The sequence below is a fragment of the Phycodurus eques genome, chromosome 16 (assembly GCF_024500275.1).
Source record: "Phycodurus eques isolate BA_2022a chromosome 16, UOR_Pequ_1.1, whole genome shotgun sequence".
In the NCBI taxonomy this organism is placed as follows: domain Eukaryota; kingdom Metazoa; phylum Chordata; class Actinopteri; order Syngnathiformes; family Syngnathidae; genus Phycodurus; species Phycodurus eques.
The window spans coordinates 13,414,761-13,431,184 of record NC_084540.1 but is presented as its reverse complement, the minus strand read 5'-3'; the positions used below and the strand labels follow the sequence as shown (position 1 = coordinate 13,431,184).

Below are 16,424 nucleotides of genomic sequence, written 5' to 3'. Positions count from 1 at the left end.
AGCCTTCATTGATATATTGCCACGCAGCAACACACCACACTTTATGTTTGTTTAATGCATTTTGTCAACCACACTGGAAAGAAGACCTCATTTTGAAGCCCCCCTCTTTCCCTTTCCACCCCACTGGTGACGAGCCGAAGCAGAGCAGCATATTATTGATAGAGACAGAAAGGAGAAATTAAAAAAATAACACAATTAAGTGCAAAATTTCACACTCTGACCAAATTTTGCGTTAAAGTGGATTTTTATTTGCTGAATGAGTAACTTTTAGTAGCAAATGACACAATAGTGTCAATAGACAGTAAGTAGTAACGTGTTAAGAAATTTATATTTTTTAGTATTTTCCACACCCCAAAAAATATTCATACATAAATTCCAATGTTCTAAAGTCATAGTAGTATGATTAAAGTAGCCGTATGGTAGTATAATTTTAGGAAGACTAAGTTCGAGAATAGTGTTTCTCAAGCTTTTTACACAAGTAGAACCGAAAAAAGTACTTCATCTCCAAGAACGACCATCATGAACAACATTAAAGTACAGTAGCGTAGTAGGAATAAGAGTTCATCAAAAACGAGACAGGTTTTATTTATAAAAAGTACATTTGATTTTATTGTAAGCCACTGTAACATTATATGCAGTTTAAACATTAACACTGCACTTAAATACAGGAAAATAAAAGGAACTGCACTTGTATAAAATGTAATGCAAATAAATAAAACTCGTGTCAAGGAAAACAAAGTGTTAAAAGAAACAGTTATCAAAGATTACATGCAAATATATTGTAGTAAAATTTTAAATACAACGGACGTGTAGGCAGCGATTATTTAGCATACCACTAGAGAAAGCCTGTGTACCACTAGCGGTACACTTGGAGAATCGCAATTCTAGAAGTTACTAGGATCCTTTAGAGCAGGGGTGTCAAACTCATTTTTTTCGTGGGCCACATTGTAGTTATGGCTTCCCTCGGAGGGCCGTTATGACTGTGAACCCATATAAAATATCGTCTCATATAATGACGTGTACACAACAAATTGATGGATAACAAGTTTTAAAATCAGAAGCCAATAAAAAAAAATCAACTATTATTATATTTATTTCAAAAAGGTGATTGGTAACATAAAATGCTTGCAATATCTCAACATTATACAAGACACCAATTTTGGTATTTTCATAAGAAACATGAAGTCGACATATGATTTGTTTTCGTGGGCCACATAAAATGATGTTGCGGGCTGGATCTGGCCCCCGGAAACCAGTTTGGCACCTGTGCTTTTGAGTGATGCAAAATATTGCTTTTCCTCAAAAATTGTCCAAAAAAAGCCCCCAAAAAACAAAAAAAACAACGTATCTCCTAATTTTGTGGGGTTTTAATTTTTTATCTGAAAACAAACAAAAGTTTTCTTTGTGTTTGGATAAAAACAAAGACTAATTACAAAAACCTTTTTTTTCCCCACGAATATCACTAACTCAACTTCTTAGTCTTTTGCCACATTCTTTGAAAGCTGTCTCAACTTTTTCATATCCATAAAACGGACCACACATAGCTGTTGTAGAATTTTATTCAGAATAAAGGACCTGAAAAATTACAACACTTTGGAGAATAATCTACACTTAAGTGTGACCTTAAAAGATAAAAGTCAGTAGATTCTGTATTTTCTCACACCATATGCTTATTATTCTGACTATGATTATTATTATAACACAGCTCACAAGACTCAGGCTGTTTTCATGACCAAGTGTGTCTGTCAAAGGTAAACAAACTCAGCCGTCTTTGTGGCACTTCATAAAAACATGACTTCATTTGCACTCTTTGGTCCGTAAAAGTTTGCATAGCAGTACTGGTAATAAGTCTGGTAAATTGTTTCAAAACGAATGAAAAATCTGTCGAACGCATTAACTTATTCTAACATGAATGATGTAATGCAGGGCACCATGGTAGTCTATGTCATGGTTACTCTGGCTTCCTCCCAGGACTCAAAATTACTCAAAGTGTAGGAGTGAATGTGAGTGTGAATGGTTGTTTCTATAAGTTCTCTGCCATTGGCTGGAGACCAATGCAGGGAGAAGTTAAAATCAGCTGGGATAGGGTCCAGCTCACACACATACATAATGACAACAAGCACTGTACATTGAATATATAAAATTATTGGGAGGTGTGGTTTTTTTTTTTTTTAGCATAAAAGCCTGGCATATGAACACAGGTGTGTAGACTTTTTATATCCCCGTAGAACATGTATGGATGGGTACTGTAATTCTAATGTATAGGAAGCTGTTTCAGTTAAGATATTGATTTTGTCTGCATTGGCACTACTGGATATGCAAAGAGAGTAAGCACCAAGCTATTTTGTCTGTTTTGTGGCCAAACCATAGGTGCGGGTCTGGAGGCCAGCTGAGCAGCGAGTGGCGAATGTAGGAGTCCATGGTGACAGATTTCCATGATAACAGCACACCCGAAGAAGTTTAGGCTGTAAATGCCATGGTTGGAATTTAAAGCTGTACCATGCACCATGAGTTCAATGTGATTGGCTAATTCTGAACACAGCCACAATCCAGTTATATGAATCTGTGCACACTTGTTGATTTAAGAACATTTGCAGTTTTTGAGTGCAATTTATATTTAAGTCCCTGTCAATTAAAGATGGATGTACTATACACACAAGGCAGACAGTATATTCAGAATGTCACTACAGGTTGATTTAAGAACATTTGCAGTTTTTGAGTGCAATTTATATTTAAGTCCCTGTCAATTAAAGATGGATGTACTATACACACAAGGCAGACAGTATATTCAGAATGTCACTACAGGCTGGACGTTGAGGTGCACACCAGGAAATATGTCCGTGCGAAGCAGGTGACCCAGCCTGTGACAGCGGCTGGAATGGGTGAGAGCTGATCCTGGATCTGTAGAGTGAAGCGGTACCTCAGGCTTTTCTACTGGCCTCATCTACAACGCACAATCGACACGACACAAAAACTATCCATAATCACCCTGACAACCACAACCCACTTTTATATTTTTCTTTTTCTTACGGTCTTTTCTTTAGTCCGCAGCCCAGTGATGTCACACGAAACCACACGAGATGCGAGGCGAAGAAAAAGGTGTTACATTTCCTACGAATGTCACACACTTGACACCTGAAAACATTACATCAGGTTTCACCTTCGGACTGAAAAAAAAAAAAAATTTGAATAAAGAAAAAGCATTGTCTTACTTATCATCACACTAAACTGTTAATAGTTATTCAAAGTTCAGAACATTTCCATCACACACACTGAGAGAAATACTACAGACACTCTTAACTTTTGTTTTTATTCAATTTTATTTCACATTAATACACCTTCTTTATCATTATACCACACAAATGTCAACTGGCTAAAACAATATAAAACATAACTTTCACAATTTTCTTTATTTATAGTATGTACATGCGTTCAGTTATCTCTTGGCAAAAACTCCCAAGCCTTTTGCTTGTTCCCAAATGTGCGTCCAGGGAATTTACGGGGAAAATGAAACCGGTTGAACAAAGCAAAGTGGTTACATTGTTTTTCGAATGCTTCACCTCCTCATTGTGCCTGGATGGCCTGCTTCCTTCTTACGAGCAACCGTTTAGTTTACAACCAATATACAAGTGTTGGGGTTATCTTTTACATGCCACCTATGAAATGGCGTAACAGTACAGAAAAGTTGATCCTTGTTGGAGTGGTCCTTCAGGTTCTGCTCTTTGTCACCTCTATTAAGTCCGACTGTCCGGCCTGATCTATGTGGGTGCAAACTTCTTGGCCTGGGCCCTGACCCGCTTCTCGTAGTCCATCCGGTTCTGACTGGAATGGAAAAACACAACAGTGCGTTTTGAACCCAAATAATTATTAAGCAGGTTATTTGTTTCCTTTATTGTATGGGTGCCATAAGATTTATTTTGACTGACAGCCTTTCCCATCTCATGCATGTGTATGTACAGTAGAGTTAAGCATGAAGTCATTAATACCCCTCAAAAAAAAATTTAAGTGACTTTTTTGGGAATGGGTCTTTTGGCTGGAAATGGCACAGCAAATGCAGTAAAATAAAAAAGACGTTGTTTTAACAGAACGCAGACTTACGGTTCTCGTTATTTTTAACTGTGAAAAAAGTCCACACCTATTCATGCCTCAAACAGACATACAATGTTGTACATAGCTGATTGGAATGCTCAAGATTATGTTAGAAGTTACCGGGATCCTTTAGAATGATTGAGTTATCTGACATTGGCAGGGATATGAATGGTTTTTAAAATGCAAAAATGGAAGATGGCATATTGTATGGTTTTCATTACTTATTAATAAATTATTCTCTTTTTGCAGTCTTTTGACACTTTCACTCAAATCTGTCCAGAGTATGAATAATTTCGCGCATGAAAACAGTCAACTTTTATGGTAACACATAATAATGAAAATGACATTCTGAAATAAAAGCCATAAATGTAACACTTCAATGGGTGCGTACCAGTAAATTGTGTAAGCCTCTGCTTGTGCTGGGTCTTGAATGTTGGGCTCATTCAGCAGCTCCTGGATTCCCAAAAGAATCTGAAAACACAGTGTGCTAGTAAAGTGACAATTTAGACCTTTGAGATACATTTGCACCATTACCACTGCCTTCTGTAATCTGCAGAGAACAAAATGCAAACATTTGCCGTCCTTCAAAAACCCAGAGTGCACAGAAACACCATCTAGTTTGCTCGTTTCCAACTGAAACATTGTACACAACACATACAATGACATGCAATAATGAATAAGAAAACCTGTTTGATGGTGATGGCGGGCCTCCAATCTTTGTCCTCCTCCAGGATGGACAGACACACGGTGCCAGATGGGTAGACATTTGGATGGAATATCGGTGGCTCAAACTTGCCTGAAGGGTGATGGAAAAAGGCAGGTTTAAGAAGTCTGAAGATTTCTGAAATATTATCAAACTTTTCCCAACGTAATGGTGACACAGATGCTTGGGATGTTTGCAACATTGTGCAGAGTTTGTCATGAGGCAGCTTAGTTTACAACAAGTGTGGTGTCAGCGAGACTCACATTTGGGTGGTGAGGAGGGGTAGTCGTCCTTGAAGAGCATCCTGAGTTTATACAGTCCTCCCTCCCACAAGGTCTAACAATCAAGGGAGTAATAACTTCTTTAGTCCAAAACACTGATAAAACACAGCCACATTAAATGACATGGAGACTTATTTCAACAACCTAATACATGCTTTTTGGTATTATAATAATGTATATACAAATACAGATAGAAAGATAAATTGTCTCTTTTGTTGTGTCAGATGTTGGACTCACCAGTTGTTTAGTGTCCAATAAAAATGTTCATATTGCAATAGTATACTTTTTTATTCTTTTCAGAGTCCCAGACATGACAGGAGTGATTTTTTTCTTCGGTCATTTGTGGCCACGAAATAGGGGTAACGGGCACATGAAATAAAGCTTTTGAGGTTTAATAACATTCCCACGAAAAGATCTTTGACACACAATGTCACACCTCCACTGGTAACACAAGCTGGCTCTCAACCATCTAATTAAATGCCCTCAATAATAATAATTCCTTGCAATATCAGGCTTTTCAGAATGTCTTCAGACAGACGATATAAAAAGTGTACACACCCCTGTTCAAATGCCAGGTTTTTGTGATTAAAAAAACATTTAAACCATTTCAAAACTTTATCCACCACTAATTTGACCAATAACCTGTACAACTCAATGGAATTTTGTTTTAAGCTTTTCAAGAGAAGTAAAACTAAACAACTGCAATAAGTTCAGAATTAACCAATCACATTCAAACTCACATACATACAGTCAACACACACCTGGCACCATTTCAAGTACCTCTGATTAACCCCAAATCAAGTTCAGCTGTTCTAGCAGGCTTTTCCTGACATTTCTTTGGCTGCAGACTGTTGCATGGTTTTTTTGTTTTTTGTTTGTTTGCTTTCTAATAGACATCTGAATCCTAACCCTAAATCATACTATCCCTGTCCATTGTGTAGCTTTAACCACATTCTCTACCTCACCGTTTATCGAGAAGATGCGCTATTTGCTAACCCAATTTTCCGGCATCCACAGCTGAATTGCCACAAGTTGGAATTGTGTGCACACATTTTATCTATAGTTATGGCAAAAATTTACATTATTTCACCCATGTTGTCTCTGCAGCTCCATACTATTCGATTTCGTGTGCGTGGATTATTCAAATATTTTTGTTTTGAACTTGTCTGCAAAGTGCTGCTGAAAACTATAATTATTTCTAAAATTTATAAGACAAAGCTGTGGGAAATTAGTAGCGATTGATCTTGCAGACTTTTACGTTCATGGCTAACATAAAAACTAACCCAGAATTCATCTTTTGCGCGCAAATTTTTTTTTGCAGTGCTATTCAGAATCAGAGCATACATCGATTTGGCTCATAGTTTCAGTGCTTGGAAACTTACGCCTTTCTTTCCAGGAATGGCACATTCCCAATTCATCAGGTTCATGGTTCCATCTGGATTCTTGGTAGGGACAGCAACAAAGCCCTGTGACAAGCAAAACCATTTGAGGGAGTTCTGAGGAAAAAGCACCGGTGAAGTTTGAGAGCAACGAAGGCACAACTTACAAACGGGTGATCTTTTCTCCAGGCTTTGCGCTCCTGGGACAGTCTGCTAAGCGCAATGCCAGACATTGCTGCACATGAACCCCTCCCTATAGGAACATTACGTATAAGGACATTAATGTCATGTACACAGAGTACAGCCTCTGAAGTTTTCGAAAAATGACAACACACTAAGGCACGAATCGTCGAACACGTTATCCAAAGATTTGACATGGGTAATTTAACTGCAAGACCCCATGCTATAATTACTGGAATGATTACACCCACACATTCCTCCTTACCAGTTTAGATGTGAAATGAAGTCTATCTTCAAACGACGGACCACGAATGATTTTTCGGGTGAAAATCTAAAATAAGTCAACTGTTATGATTCAACGGCGCTAGCGCGACCAAAGAAAACACACCCTTTGTCGTTGGAAAACACAAATAATGGGCCACTAGGAACGTAAATGACCAAACCGATTGAACGCCACTTTGTTGAACATTCCTCTAGCAATCTAAAACGAAGATGTTGATGTTGTTTTTGATCACAGTGCTCCTCAAATGCGTAAATAAATGTCTCGTAACGCCGTCTCGTCGACTAGCATACAGCTAAATAGGACCCCAATGTGTTTATTTCGGGAGGACCTTCAGGCACATTTATGGACAGCCCGGGGATTTATGTCAAGTCCGACAGCCATCTTTGTTGTGGCGCTGAACATGGCTGTTAAAGGATTTGTCATTAGAATTGCTCATTAAGTAACCTCATTTGACACAATTATTCATCCACACAATGGTCATACAGTATATATTTCCATATTCAAATAAATGCATTTCGCCGACTATCTGCTGTGTTTGGTTTGCAAGTTGAAACGTTTTGCCTTTACAGTATGGACTGAGATTGAGTTTTTATTTATCTTAAATACAAAAAAAAAAAAAAAAGGTTGCTACAATGTTGACAATCTGATTAGAGTATAGTGTGTAGCTTTAGATAATGATCAGTTTATTGTTTTAATTTTCAAATCTAGTCATCTGTAAAGCAGAGGTGGCAGAAGTATTTTAGGACGAATTGTAGAGCTGTGAGCCTTCTATGCAAGTGTGATAAGACATTGCGACGTTCTAGCGTCTAACATAGACACAGCTTCTAAGTACGGTTGATGCTCAATTGAATTTTTTATGAAACGCTATGGGGCCAGGGTGATATTCTTTTTAATACCGGAGTGGACAACTAGGCTTGTCAGGTGACATGTAAATCAAAGTCTATGGCATGGGTCAGGTATGGCCTCGTAAAACTACCCTAATGTAAAATCAGGTGGCAAAAGAAATAGACTTGTACAGAAAGTAGAGACTCTGAAGTGTACTTAAATTCATATGAAAAAATTAACTTTTATTGTCTCATATATAATATTTCATTTTCTTTTTGACAACTTGGCCAAAGAGGGGAATAAAACTTCTCTGCACACAAGTTTTTGTCTTTTGTCAAAAAATTCTCTTAAATAAGGCCCTGGAGAATATTGAATATGGTGCTTCTCCAAATCTGTTGAATTAATTCACCCTGGTTCACATGACTCCATGTTGCTGCTGTCTCTGTTTTTCCGCCTTAAAAGTCTCCTAGATCTCAATCAATAGCACAACCTCAGTTGACATTATCACTCTCTATTCCTGACTTATTTTAAATCGCGTCATCTGCCGTGAAGGTTGAAAAAAGCAACGAGCCTATTTTGACGAAGTATAGCGTCAACAACATAAACTTCTCCATTTGCCAAATTCCTGCACTTTTACTTCAGTCTGTACATTTCCCTTTTTTCTCTTAATGAGTGAATGTTCATCTTATTTAACTTTATAACCCAAGTACAGCACAGGAATCACTTTGAGCAGAGTTTTTATTCTATCACATTATGTTATGAATGAAAGAAATAGGATCAAAGAAAGCTTTTGAGCTTTTTCCTTATTTGCACAGCTCAGCTTTGTTGACATGAAACAGTTGTTGGGGGAGAAAACAGCAACAACGGAAAAGCTTATGTCCCAGTAATTCACATTTTATTTAATGACATAAAATATGGTGATACAAACTATATTTGATATGCAGGCTCTCTGCAAGCTATGCCCCCAAAAGCTGAACATTTACTTTTCTAAAGTAGTTAATGAATAAGGAGAGCCACAAACGAGAATGAAAAACTTGAACTGGGATCATACAAGATAACTGAAAGAAGACATTTCACACGTCATTTGTAAAAAGAGTACCCTTCTTATTAAAAAAAAAAAAAAAAACATAAAAGATTGCTTTATGCACTGCAAACATTTCTTGTTTAGTCTGCAATAAATTATTTGCAGAGAGGGGTAATGTGGTTCACTACATGTTTCTGCAGACTGTTGCAATGGTCAACTATGAAGGCTGCTTGAGTAAAAAATTAATTGTGCACAAATTATATCATTAAACTGCAACAAATCACGAATGCAGTTTAATCTGCAATTGTTTAATTCACTTGTAACACACCTCACTGACTCCAGCCTCATCTGACCGAGTCGACTGCCTCACATTTTCTTTCCCTCTCCCTCTGAGATGATGTTCTCAGGAGATGCCCTTTTAAACCACTCGGACCAGGAGCCGTCGTAAAGGCACACGCCCGGGTGCCCGAGCAGCTGAGCAACCAGAACAGCAAAGCACGCCGTCACGCCACACGAGCAGGTGGCCCACAGCGGCTGTTCCACTTTGAGCCCCGCTTCCCTGAACCGTCTGGAGAGGTCTTCGCTGGCAAGAAACTTCCCAGAGGCTTCCAGGAAGGAAGTAAATGGCAAGTTGACTGCACCGGGGAAGTGGCCCGGTAGCGTACCTGTTCAAAAAAATAAATCAAATAAAATAAAGAATTGAGCAAGCAAGGCAAGGTAAGATTATTTGTATAGCACTAGCACTACATCGGAGTGTGAGTTGAATTTCCCCTTGAGGGACACGAATAAGTAAAATGAATGAATAAAATAAATCCATATGAATAAATACGACAAATCCACAGTACTTGACAGAGGCAAAGAATTAATGATTACAAATAAGATTTATATTGTGAAAACAATATATTTTATTGATGAAAAACCTGCAGTCGAGAACGTTTACAGGCCATATTGAAATGTGCCGACAGTTTGAGCAGATCTCAGCTGCTCAGGACGTTTGTTCCACACCTGAGGAGCATACAAACAGAATGCTGCTTCACTTTGTTTGGTTCAAGTTCTGGAAACACTCAGTCCACCTATACCATACAACAGGGGTGTCAAACTCGTTTTTGTCACGGGCCACATCGCAGTTATGGCTCCACTCGGAGGGCCGTTATGGCTGCAAACCCATATGAATGTATGGTTGCCTCATATTATTACATATACACAAATTAATGAATAATTACTTTTGAAATCAAAAGCCAGTATAAAGTGTTTGTTCAACTACAGTATGAATCAATTTTATTTAAAAAGGGGGGTTAGTCACAAAAAAAAAAAAAAAAATGCTTGCAATATCTCAATATTTTTAAAAGTGAAGCCAATTTGGAATTTTAGCAAGAAACACAAAGTCGATGCACACTTTCGCGGGCCACATTAAATGACGTGGCGGGCCGGATCTGGTCCGCGGCCCACCAGTTTGACACCTGTGCCATACAACCTGGGGGTCAGGAAGTCCATCCATTTTCTGAGCCGCTTCTCCTCACTGGGGTCGCGGGCGTGCTGGAGCCTATCCCAGCTATCATCGGGCAGGAGGCGGGGTACACCCTGAACCGGTTGCCAGCCAATCGCAGGGCACATACAAACAAACAACCATTCGCACTCACATTCACACCTACGGGCAATTTAGAGTCTTCAATTAACCTAGCATGCATGTTTTTGGGATGTGGGAGGAAACCGGAGTGCCCGGAGAAAACTCACGCAGGCACGGGGAGAACATGCAAACTCCACACAGGCGGGGCCGGGGATTGAACCCCGGTCCTCAGAACTGTGAGGCAGACGCTCTAACCAGTTGTCCACTGTGCCGCTGGGTCTGGAAGGTTCATAGGGGGGAAAAAAGTCTTGTATTGCTATAATATAGGTACAGCAGCCAGGGCGAGCCGCTTCTTCTTGGACACTCGAGCCATGTTGTTTGTGGTCAGTAAAAAAAATTATACAGTACAGTATACGAGGCGTCTTAAAATGCCGTCTCCATAAGTGTGACAAGATGCGAAGTTCTTCGGTCTGAACTCGAAGCAGCATGTGGATGTTGAATAGAATTTTGTTTTTAAAACACTACGGGGGCAGGGTGAGATTATTTTGAACCCCGGATGGGAGAACTTGGCTCTTCAGGTGACTTGTAAAGCAAAGTCTATAGGTCAGGTCAGGGCAAATAGAACTGTCTGAATGTACTCACAATTTATACTTTAGTAGAAATTTTCAGATTTTTCATAATTAGACTGAGAATATTTTAACACCAGAAGATGGTGTTTTTTAGGCGGGTGCAAGCCAAGACATCCGCCACCAACTATTCACGTTAAAGAAATTCCTTTAAATAAAGCCCAGTGATGCATGGGAGTAACAAAGTGGTTTGTACTCAACTTCTCTCCACTGCGTAAAAAAAGTACTCTACCTACTTTAAATCCGTTTTAATTAACGGCAAAATATTGTTGCGTCATCTGCAGATGGCTTATTGGAGGTCTCGTTAAGAAAAGAGATTTCGAGCCAAACCAAAATACCTTCGCAGTCTATGTTGAGAAAGGCCGCTCACCCTCAATGGGCTCCGGTTCGAGCCCCGTGTACCTTCCCGCAGGCCTGGTGTCCACCACCTGGATCTTCTCGGTGCCGATGTTGTCCAGCACGTCCTCGTACGTCTTCACCCAAGCATGCTTCGTGGTCACCTGGAAGTCTCTGCGCTCCGGCTTTACTTGTTCCGACGTCACCGGGCGCCCTTCGGCCAACCAGTTCTTCATGCCGCCGTCCAGCACCGACACCGAGTTGTGGCCGAACAGTCGGAACATCCACCAGACGCGGGGCGCGGTGTACAAGCCCAGGTCGTGGGCATCGTACACCACCACGTGCGTGTCGTTGCCGATGCCCAGCTCGCCCACGTAGCGAGAAAAGTGGCTGCTGGTGGGCAGAGTGTGGCAGTAAGGTGAGCTCCTGTCGCTGCACTCGATCATGTCGAAGAACGAAGAGCCCGGGATGTGCTTCTCCGCAAACTCCGCTTTCGGGTCCCGTTTGGTTACCGGGGGGTACCACGACGAGTCCAGGATCCGAATCTTGGAGCCTATGAGGCCGTTTCTGATTGCGTCCGCTACCCACTGGGCTGAGACCACAGCGCGAGCCTGAGCCGCCATAACGTTGAAGAATTTTGCCGTTGCCAACTCATTTTCGGGTCTATTTGTTGCTAAAACGTCCCAAACTACGTTGCAATTGCGTCATGATGTAATTGCGTAATTACGTAAACAGTGGTGCTCAAACTTTTTACACCAAATACAACCCGCAGTAATACACACATAGAGCTCACTAAGTAATAAAAGTTTTACTTCCAATATATATATTTTTTACCGCTGGTGGTACTCATTACCAGTTTGAGCATCGCTACTCACGTAGGACATCATATAGATAATTCATTAGAAATTTATCAAGATTATAGTGTTATCACATTTTTATTTGCAGGAGTAATATAAATACACATGATTTATTTATATTACTTATAATAGTTTTTTTAAAAAATCATATTTATTATATTCACATTAAACTGTTTAATCATAAATACATTTGGCAAATAAGCCACCGGAGGAATACGTGTTTACAACTAATGTAAACCAATTTTTATCTGTTCTAATTGAGTGCATTAGTAGTATTACAACTATCTACTATCATTACCAAAGGTTTAGCCTTTTTTAGATTGTTAATGCCATATGTATGACTTTCTAACTAAACAATTGCACTCTGAACTAAATGTTTTTAAATGATTTAATCTCCCCAAAACTTAACATTATTCACAATGCACTTTTTTCAGCGAGGCAGCAGGTCAATGTGTTCTGAGTGTGTGACAGAGAAAAATATGTTGTTATTTCAAAGGAAAATGGCGTCCGTTTTAGTCACCTTTCAAAAGTCGGTAAAAGTTGCCAAATAAATTGTAAAAGTAGTTGTTAGGTTAGTCTAAAAAGTTGCAAAATCTAGCAACAAAAGTGCTACGTTGGCGTCAGTAGTTCACACCGCGAACGCTGGTGGGCGCCAGAGAGACGGCCAGGGAAAACTGTTGCCTTTTTGAAATAGTTCATCATCCCATTGTTACGTGCACATTTTTTTTTTAACTGTAGAAATGAGACAGCACCAACAGTTTATACATTCCCTGCACACAATATTAATGATATCCCTCCCAGAGAAGTACAAGCTCAACTTACGCTACCCTTAAGAATAAATGATTTAAAAAATAAAAAATAAAATGAAAAAAATAGCAAATTGCCAGATTCGTTTTCTCAACGCATCGCCGACGGTTGAGGCCATAATTGAGAAAAATATCATCATGATATAAAAACAACAAAAAACAGTAGTTTTACTGCCTCACCATGTTACTTAGCACTGTGGCTATCTACAAATGCTTCGACGTCTTCTCAACAATTTGTACAGGTCCATTTTGTTGACATCAAACAGTTGCTGGCCCACACAGCAAAATCACTAACGCGTGACATTTCAAACTGTATTTCATAACATAAATGGTGATATAATCTGTGTTTCTGCCAGCTACAATATTTTGAAATTGAGGCTCCTGCAAACCCTTCCCAAAGAACAGGAGATTATTTACTTTTCTGGTTAATGAATAATGAGAATGACCCATGAGCATGACCGTTTAAATGGATTTGCTAAAGACGACTCCTCTTATTATAAAGTGCACTTTGTTCTTGAACCACCAGTCCAGCCAGCATAAACGACTGTCACTTAAGAACCAACCATGAGCACAGTGCTTCGTGCACCATAAGCATTTCTTGTGCTGTTTGAAATAGATTATTTGCATAGAGTGGTACATAAGAGCGCTTCACTGCATTTTTGTGCAGCCTGTCGCAACCTTCAACTATAACTCTTCTTAAATGAATAACACGTTAACTGTGTATCGGCAGTTTAAAATGTGCAACTGTTTTACCAATTACTGTAGTTTGATTCGCTCAGCTTGTGACGAACGTATTGCTTTGTGTGTTAACATTGATTCCTGCTTCACATCTTCTTTCCCGCTCCCTCTGAGATGACGTTCTCAGGAGATGCCCTTTGAAACCACTCAGCCCAGGAGCCGTCGTAAACGCACACCCCCGGGTGCCCGAGCAAGTGAGCGGCCAGAACGACAAGGCACGCCGTCACGCCCGAACCGCAGGTGGCCCACAGCGGCTGGTCCAGTTTCACCCCGGCCTCCTTGAACAGTCTGGACAGGTCCTCATTTGCAAGATACTTTCCAGAGGCTTCCAGGAAGGATGTGAATGGCATGTTGATCGCACCGGGGAAGTGGCCTGGTAGTGTGCCTGTAAATACGTACAAAAGGCCGAGCAAAGATTAGGATTGGCTGACTGTTGACAACATTGCGCAATCTCTGATAGAACAGCAAGCAGCATACAGTTTCTAGAGTTTCGTGTGAAAACATTTTTGTGAACTTTTTGTTTGTGAAAGGCTTTTTTGGTTGGTTGAGTTGTATTTGAGTAATTTAGCAAAGCATAATGGCTAGCTTGCTCGTAGACTACAGCATGCAATCCAATTGTAGGGATGGATGGACCGATTTTCAGCCGGAGCCATTATCGTCATTTTCACATTTATCGGCATTTTTTTTTTAAATCCAATGGCCGATAAGAGATCAATTCAAAACTGGGTAAATTTCAGGTAACTATTTATTGAATTACATTTTCAGTTAACTTTATAAGAGATACTGCTGCTGACCCAGGGAACTCCCTGCACTTTTTTTGATTTTGTTTGAACTGAAAGATAAGTGAACGATGAACATTTGTTATATTTACATTCTGGAATCCTTTATTTACCGTTTCAATTTTTAGGGAGCAAATACCAGCACCAAATATCAGTTATAGGCCACCTTGACTGCTAAACTAATTGCCGGTGGGTACTGGCCCTGAAGCATCTATTTACTCTGTTCCCTCAAATACAATTTCATTTGGTTAAGCTCCTTTCTGTTAAACAGTTGATGAATATGTAGTTTGAATTGAAATGCAAATGTGGCATTTAGGGTTGCACATTTTAGTGAATTGAAGTCAGTATGATGATGGGGTCCTTGCAAAAAATGTCTCCCCAGTCAAGTGTCCCCGTTTTGAGCAACACCCGTGATAAACTACGACGCGTTGCGACTTACGTCCACATTTCTACGTCATCTAAAGGACGCTCACCCTCTCGGGGCTCCGGTTCGAGCCCCCTGTACCTGCCGGCCGCCCTTGCGTCCACCACCTGGATCTTCTCGGTGCCGATGTTGTCCAGCACGTCCTCGTACGTCTTCACCCACGCAGGCTTCGTGGTCACCTGGAAGTCTCTGCGCTCCGGCTTCACTTGTTCCGACGTCACCGGGCGCCCTTCGGCCAACCAGTTCTTCATGCCGCCGTCCAGCACCGACACCGAGTTGTGGCCGAACAGTCGGAACATCCACCATACGCGGGGGGCGCTGTACGATCCGAAGCTGTTCGTGTCGTACACTACCACGTGCGTGTCGTTGCCGATGCCCAGCTCGCCCACGTAGCGAGAAAAGTGGCTGCCGGTGGGCAACATGTGGCCGTACGGTGAGCTGCGGTCACTACATTCGTCGATGTCGAAGAACAAAGAGCCCGAGATGTGCTTCTCGGCAAACTCCGCTTTCGGGTCCCGTTTCGTTATCGGGAGGTACCACGACGAGTCCAGGATCCGAATCTTGGAGCCTACGAGGCCGTTTCTGATTGCGTCCGCTACCCACTGGGCTGAGACAACAGCGCGAGCCTGAGCCGCCATGATGGTGTCTGATTCCACATGCGGACGTTGTTCACACAGCGAACAGTAGAGGGCGCTCCAGAGGCCTCGGTGCTCAACCCGCAGCTGGCGTTCACCAAGTTTTCATCGTCACCATTTGTGTGTTGAAGCAACTTTCATTCTTAACTTGTGTTTTAAATTGTCATCATTGAGAAATACGAAATAAGACAGTACACGCGTTGTTTATACACCTGCTGTGCTGTAAAATGTGATATTTCTTTGACACAAAATACAATGATTTGTTTAAAGTAATGATGCAAAATTTTGTTTAATGAATATTTGACGAAAAAAGGGTCTCATAGGTGTTATTATTCTGTTTTTTTTTGTTGTTAAATTTGGAATATTAATTTTTGCCTTTTCTGTTAAATTCTGAGTTTACTGATTTTTTAATTACACTGTCAACTTTCAAGTCATTTTTTAACAGAAAATTGTTTATGATCATTTCAAACAAACTTGAATTGAAGCCTGATAACCGTTGCAATTAGTGATAACTTAATTAGAAAAGGATTGCGTAAGCAGTCCTACCTTGTCATAGTATCTTAGACAGGGACCAGCTCCTCCTCCCAGCCTTACTGCGTTGAGGATGTCAGCCAATTCAGAAGGTGCGTTGCAGTCCTCGAGACTTAATGACAGCACAGCGCTCTCCATTATCTGCAGTGATGCTGCAGCAGCTCCTCCTTTCTCCATGATCTCTTCCCTGATGATAGCCCAGGACTTGCGCTCCAAAGCAGAGAGGCTACAAATGGCCAAGGGGTCATTCTGCCTTCCTGTGGTGAGCTGGTCCGCCATTTTAGCCAGTTGGTTGTAAATGTCCGTGAAGGATCGAGCAGATAATGGCTCATTCAAACTCATAACCTCAACTGTGAGGCAG

At 40.6% G+C, this 16,424-nt stretch overlaps 3 protein-coding genes across 3 annotated transcripts; all 3 read right to left on the bottom strand.

The window, feature by feature from the left end:
- Window positions 1-3,301: 3,301 nt before the first annotated feature.
- On the bottom strand, window positions 3,302-7,221 carry LOC133414694 (SUMO-conjugating enzyme UBC9-like). Its single transcript, XM_061700236.1, has 7 exons — window positions 6,898-7,221; window positions 6,620-6,705; window positions 6,456-6,539; window positions 5,056-5,128; window positions 4,776-4,885; window positions 4,481-4,560; window positions 3,302-3,822 (listed from the first exon to the last, which is right to left on the bottom strand). Exons 2-7 carry the CDS (start codon window positions 6,683-6,685, stop codon window positions 3,759-3,761), a joined length of 477 nt encoding a protein of 158 aa, XP_061556220.1. The 5' UTR covers window positions 6,686-6,705; window positions 6,898-7,221; the 3' UTR covers window positions 3,302-3,758.
- Window positions 7,222-8,509: 1,288 nt separating this feature from the next.
- Window positions 8,510-12,176, bottom strand: LOC133415252 (3-mercaptopyruvate sulfurtransferase-like). The gene is made up of 2 exons (XM_061701165.1): window positions 11,328-12,176; window positions 8,510-9,429 (listed from the first exon to the last, which is right to left on the bottom strand). The coding sequence occupies exons 1-2, from the start codon at window positions 11,914-11,916 to the stop codon at window positions 9,131-9,133; spliced, it is 888 nt and encodes a 295-aa protein (XP_061557149.1). The 5' UTR covers window positions 11,917-12,176; the 3' UTR covers window positions 8,510-9,130.
- A 39-nt stretch (window positions 12,177-12,215) lies between these two features.
- On the bottom strand, window positions 12,216-15,560 carry LOC133415251 (3-mercaptopyruvate sulfurtransferase-like). Its single transcript, XM_061701164.1, has 2 exons — window positions 14,947-15,560; window positions 12,216-14,079 (listed from the first exon to the last, which is right to left on the bottom strand). The coding sequence occupies exons 1-2, from the start codon at window positions 15,533-15,535 to the stop codon at window positions 13,781-13,783; spliced, it is 888 nt and encodes a 295-aa protein (XP_061557148.1). The 5' UTR covers window positions 15,536-15,560; the 3' UTR covers window positions 12,216-13,780.
- Between the last annotated feature and the right edge of the window lie 864 nt (window positions 15,561-16,424).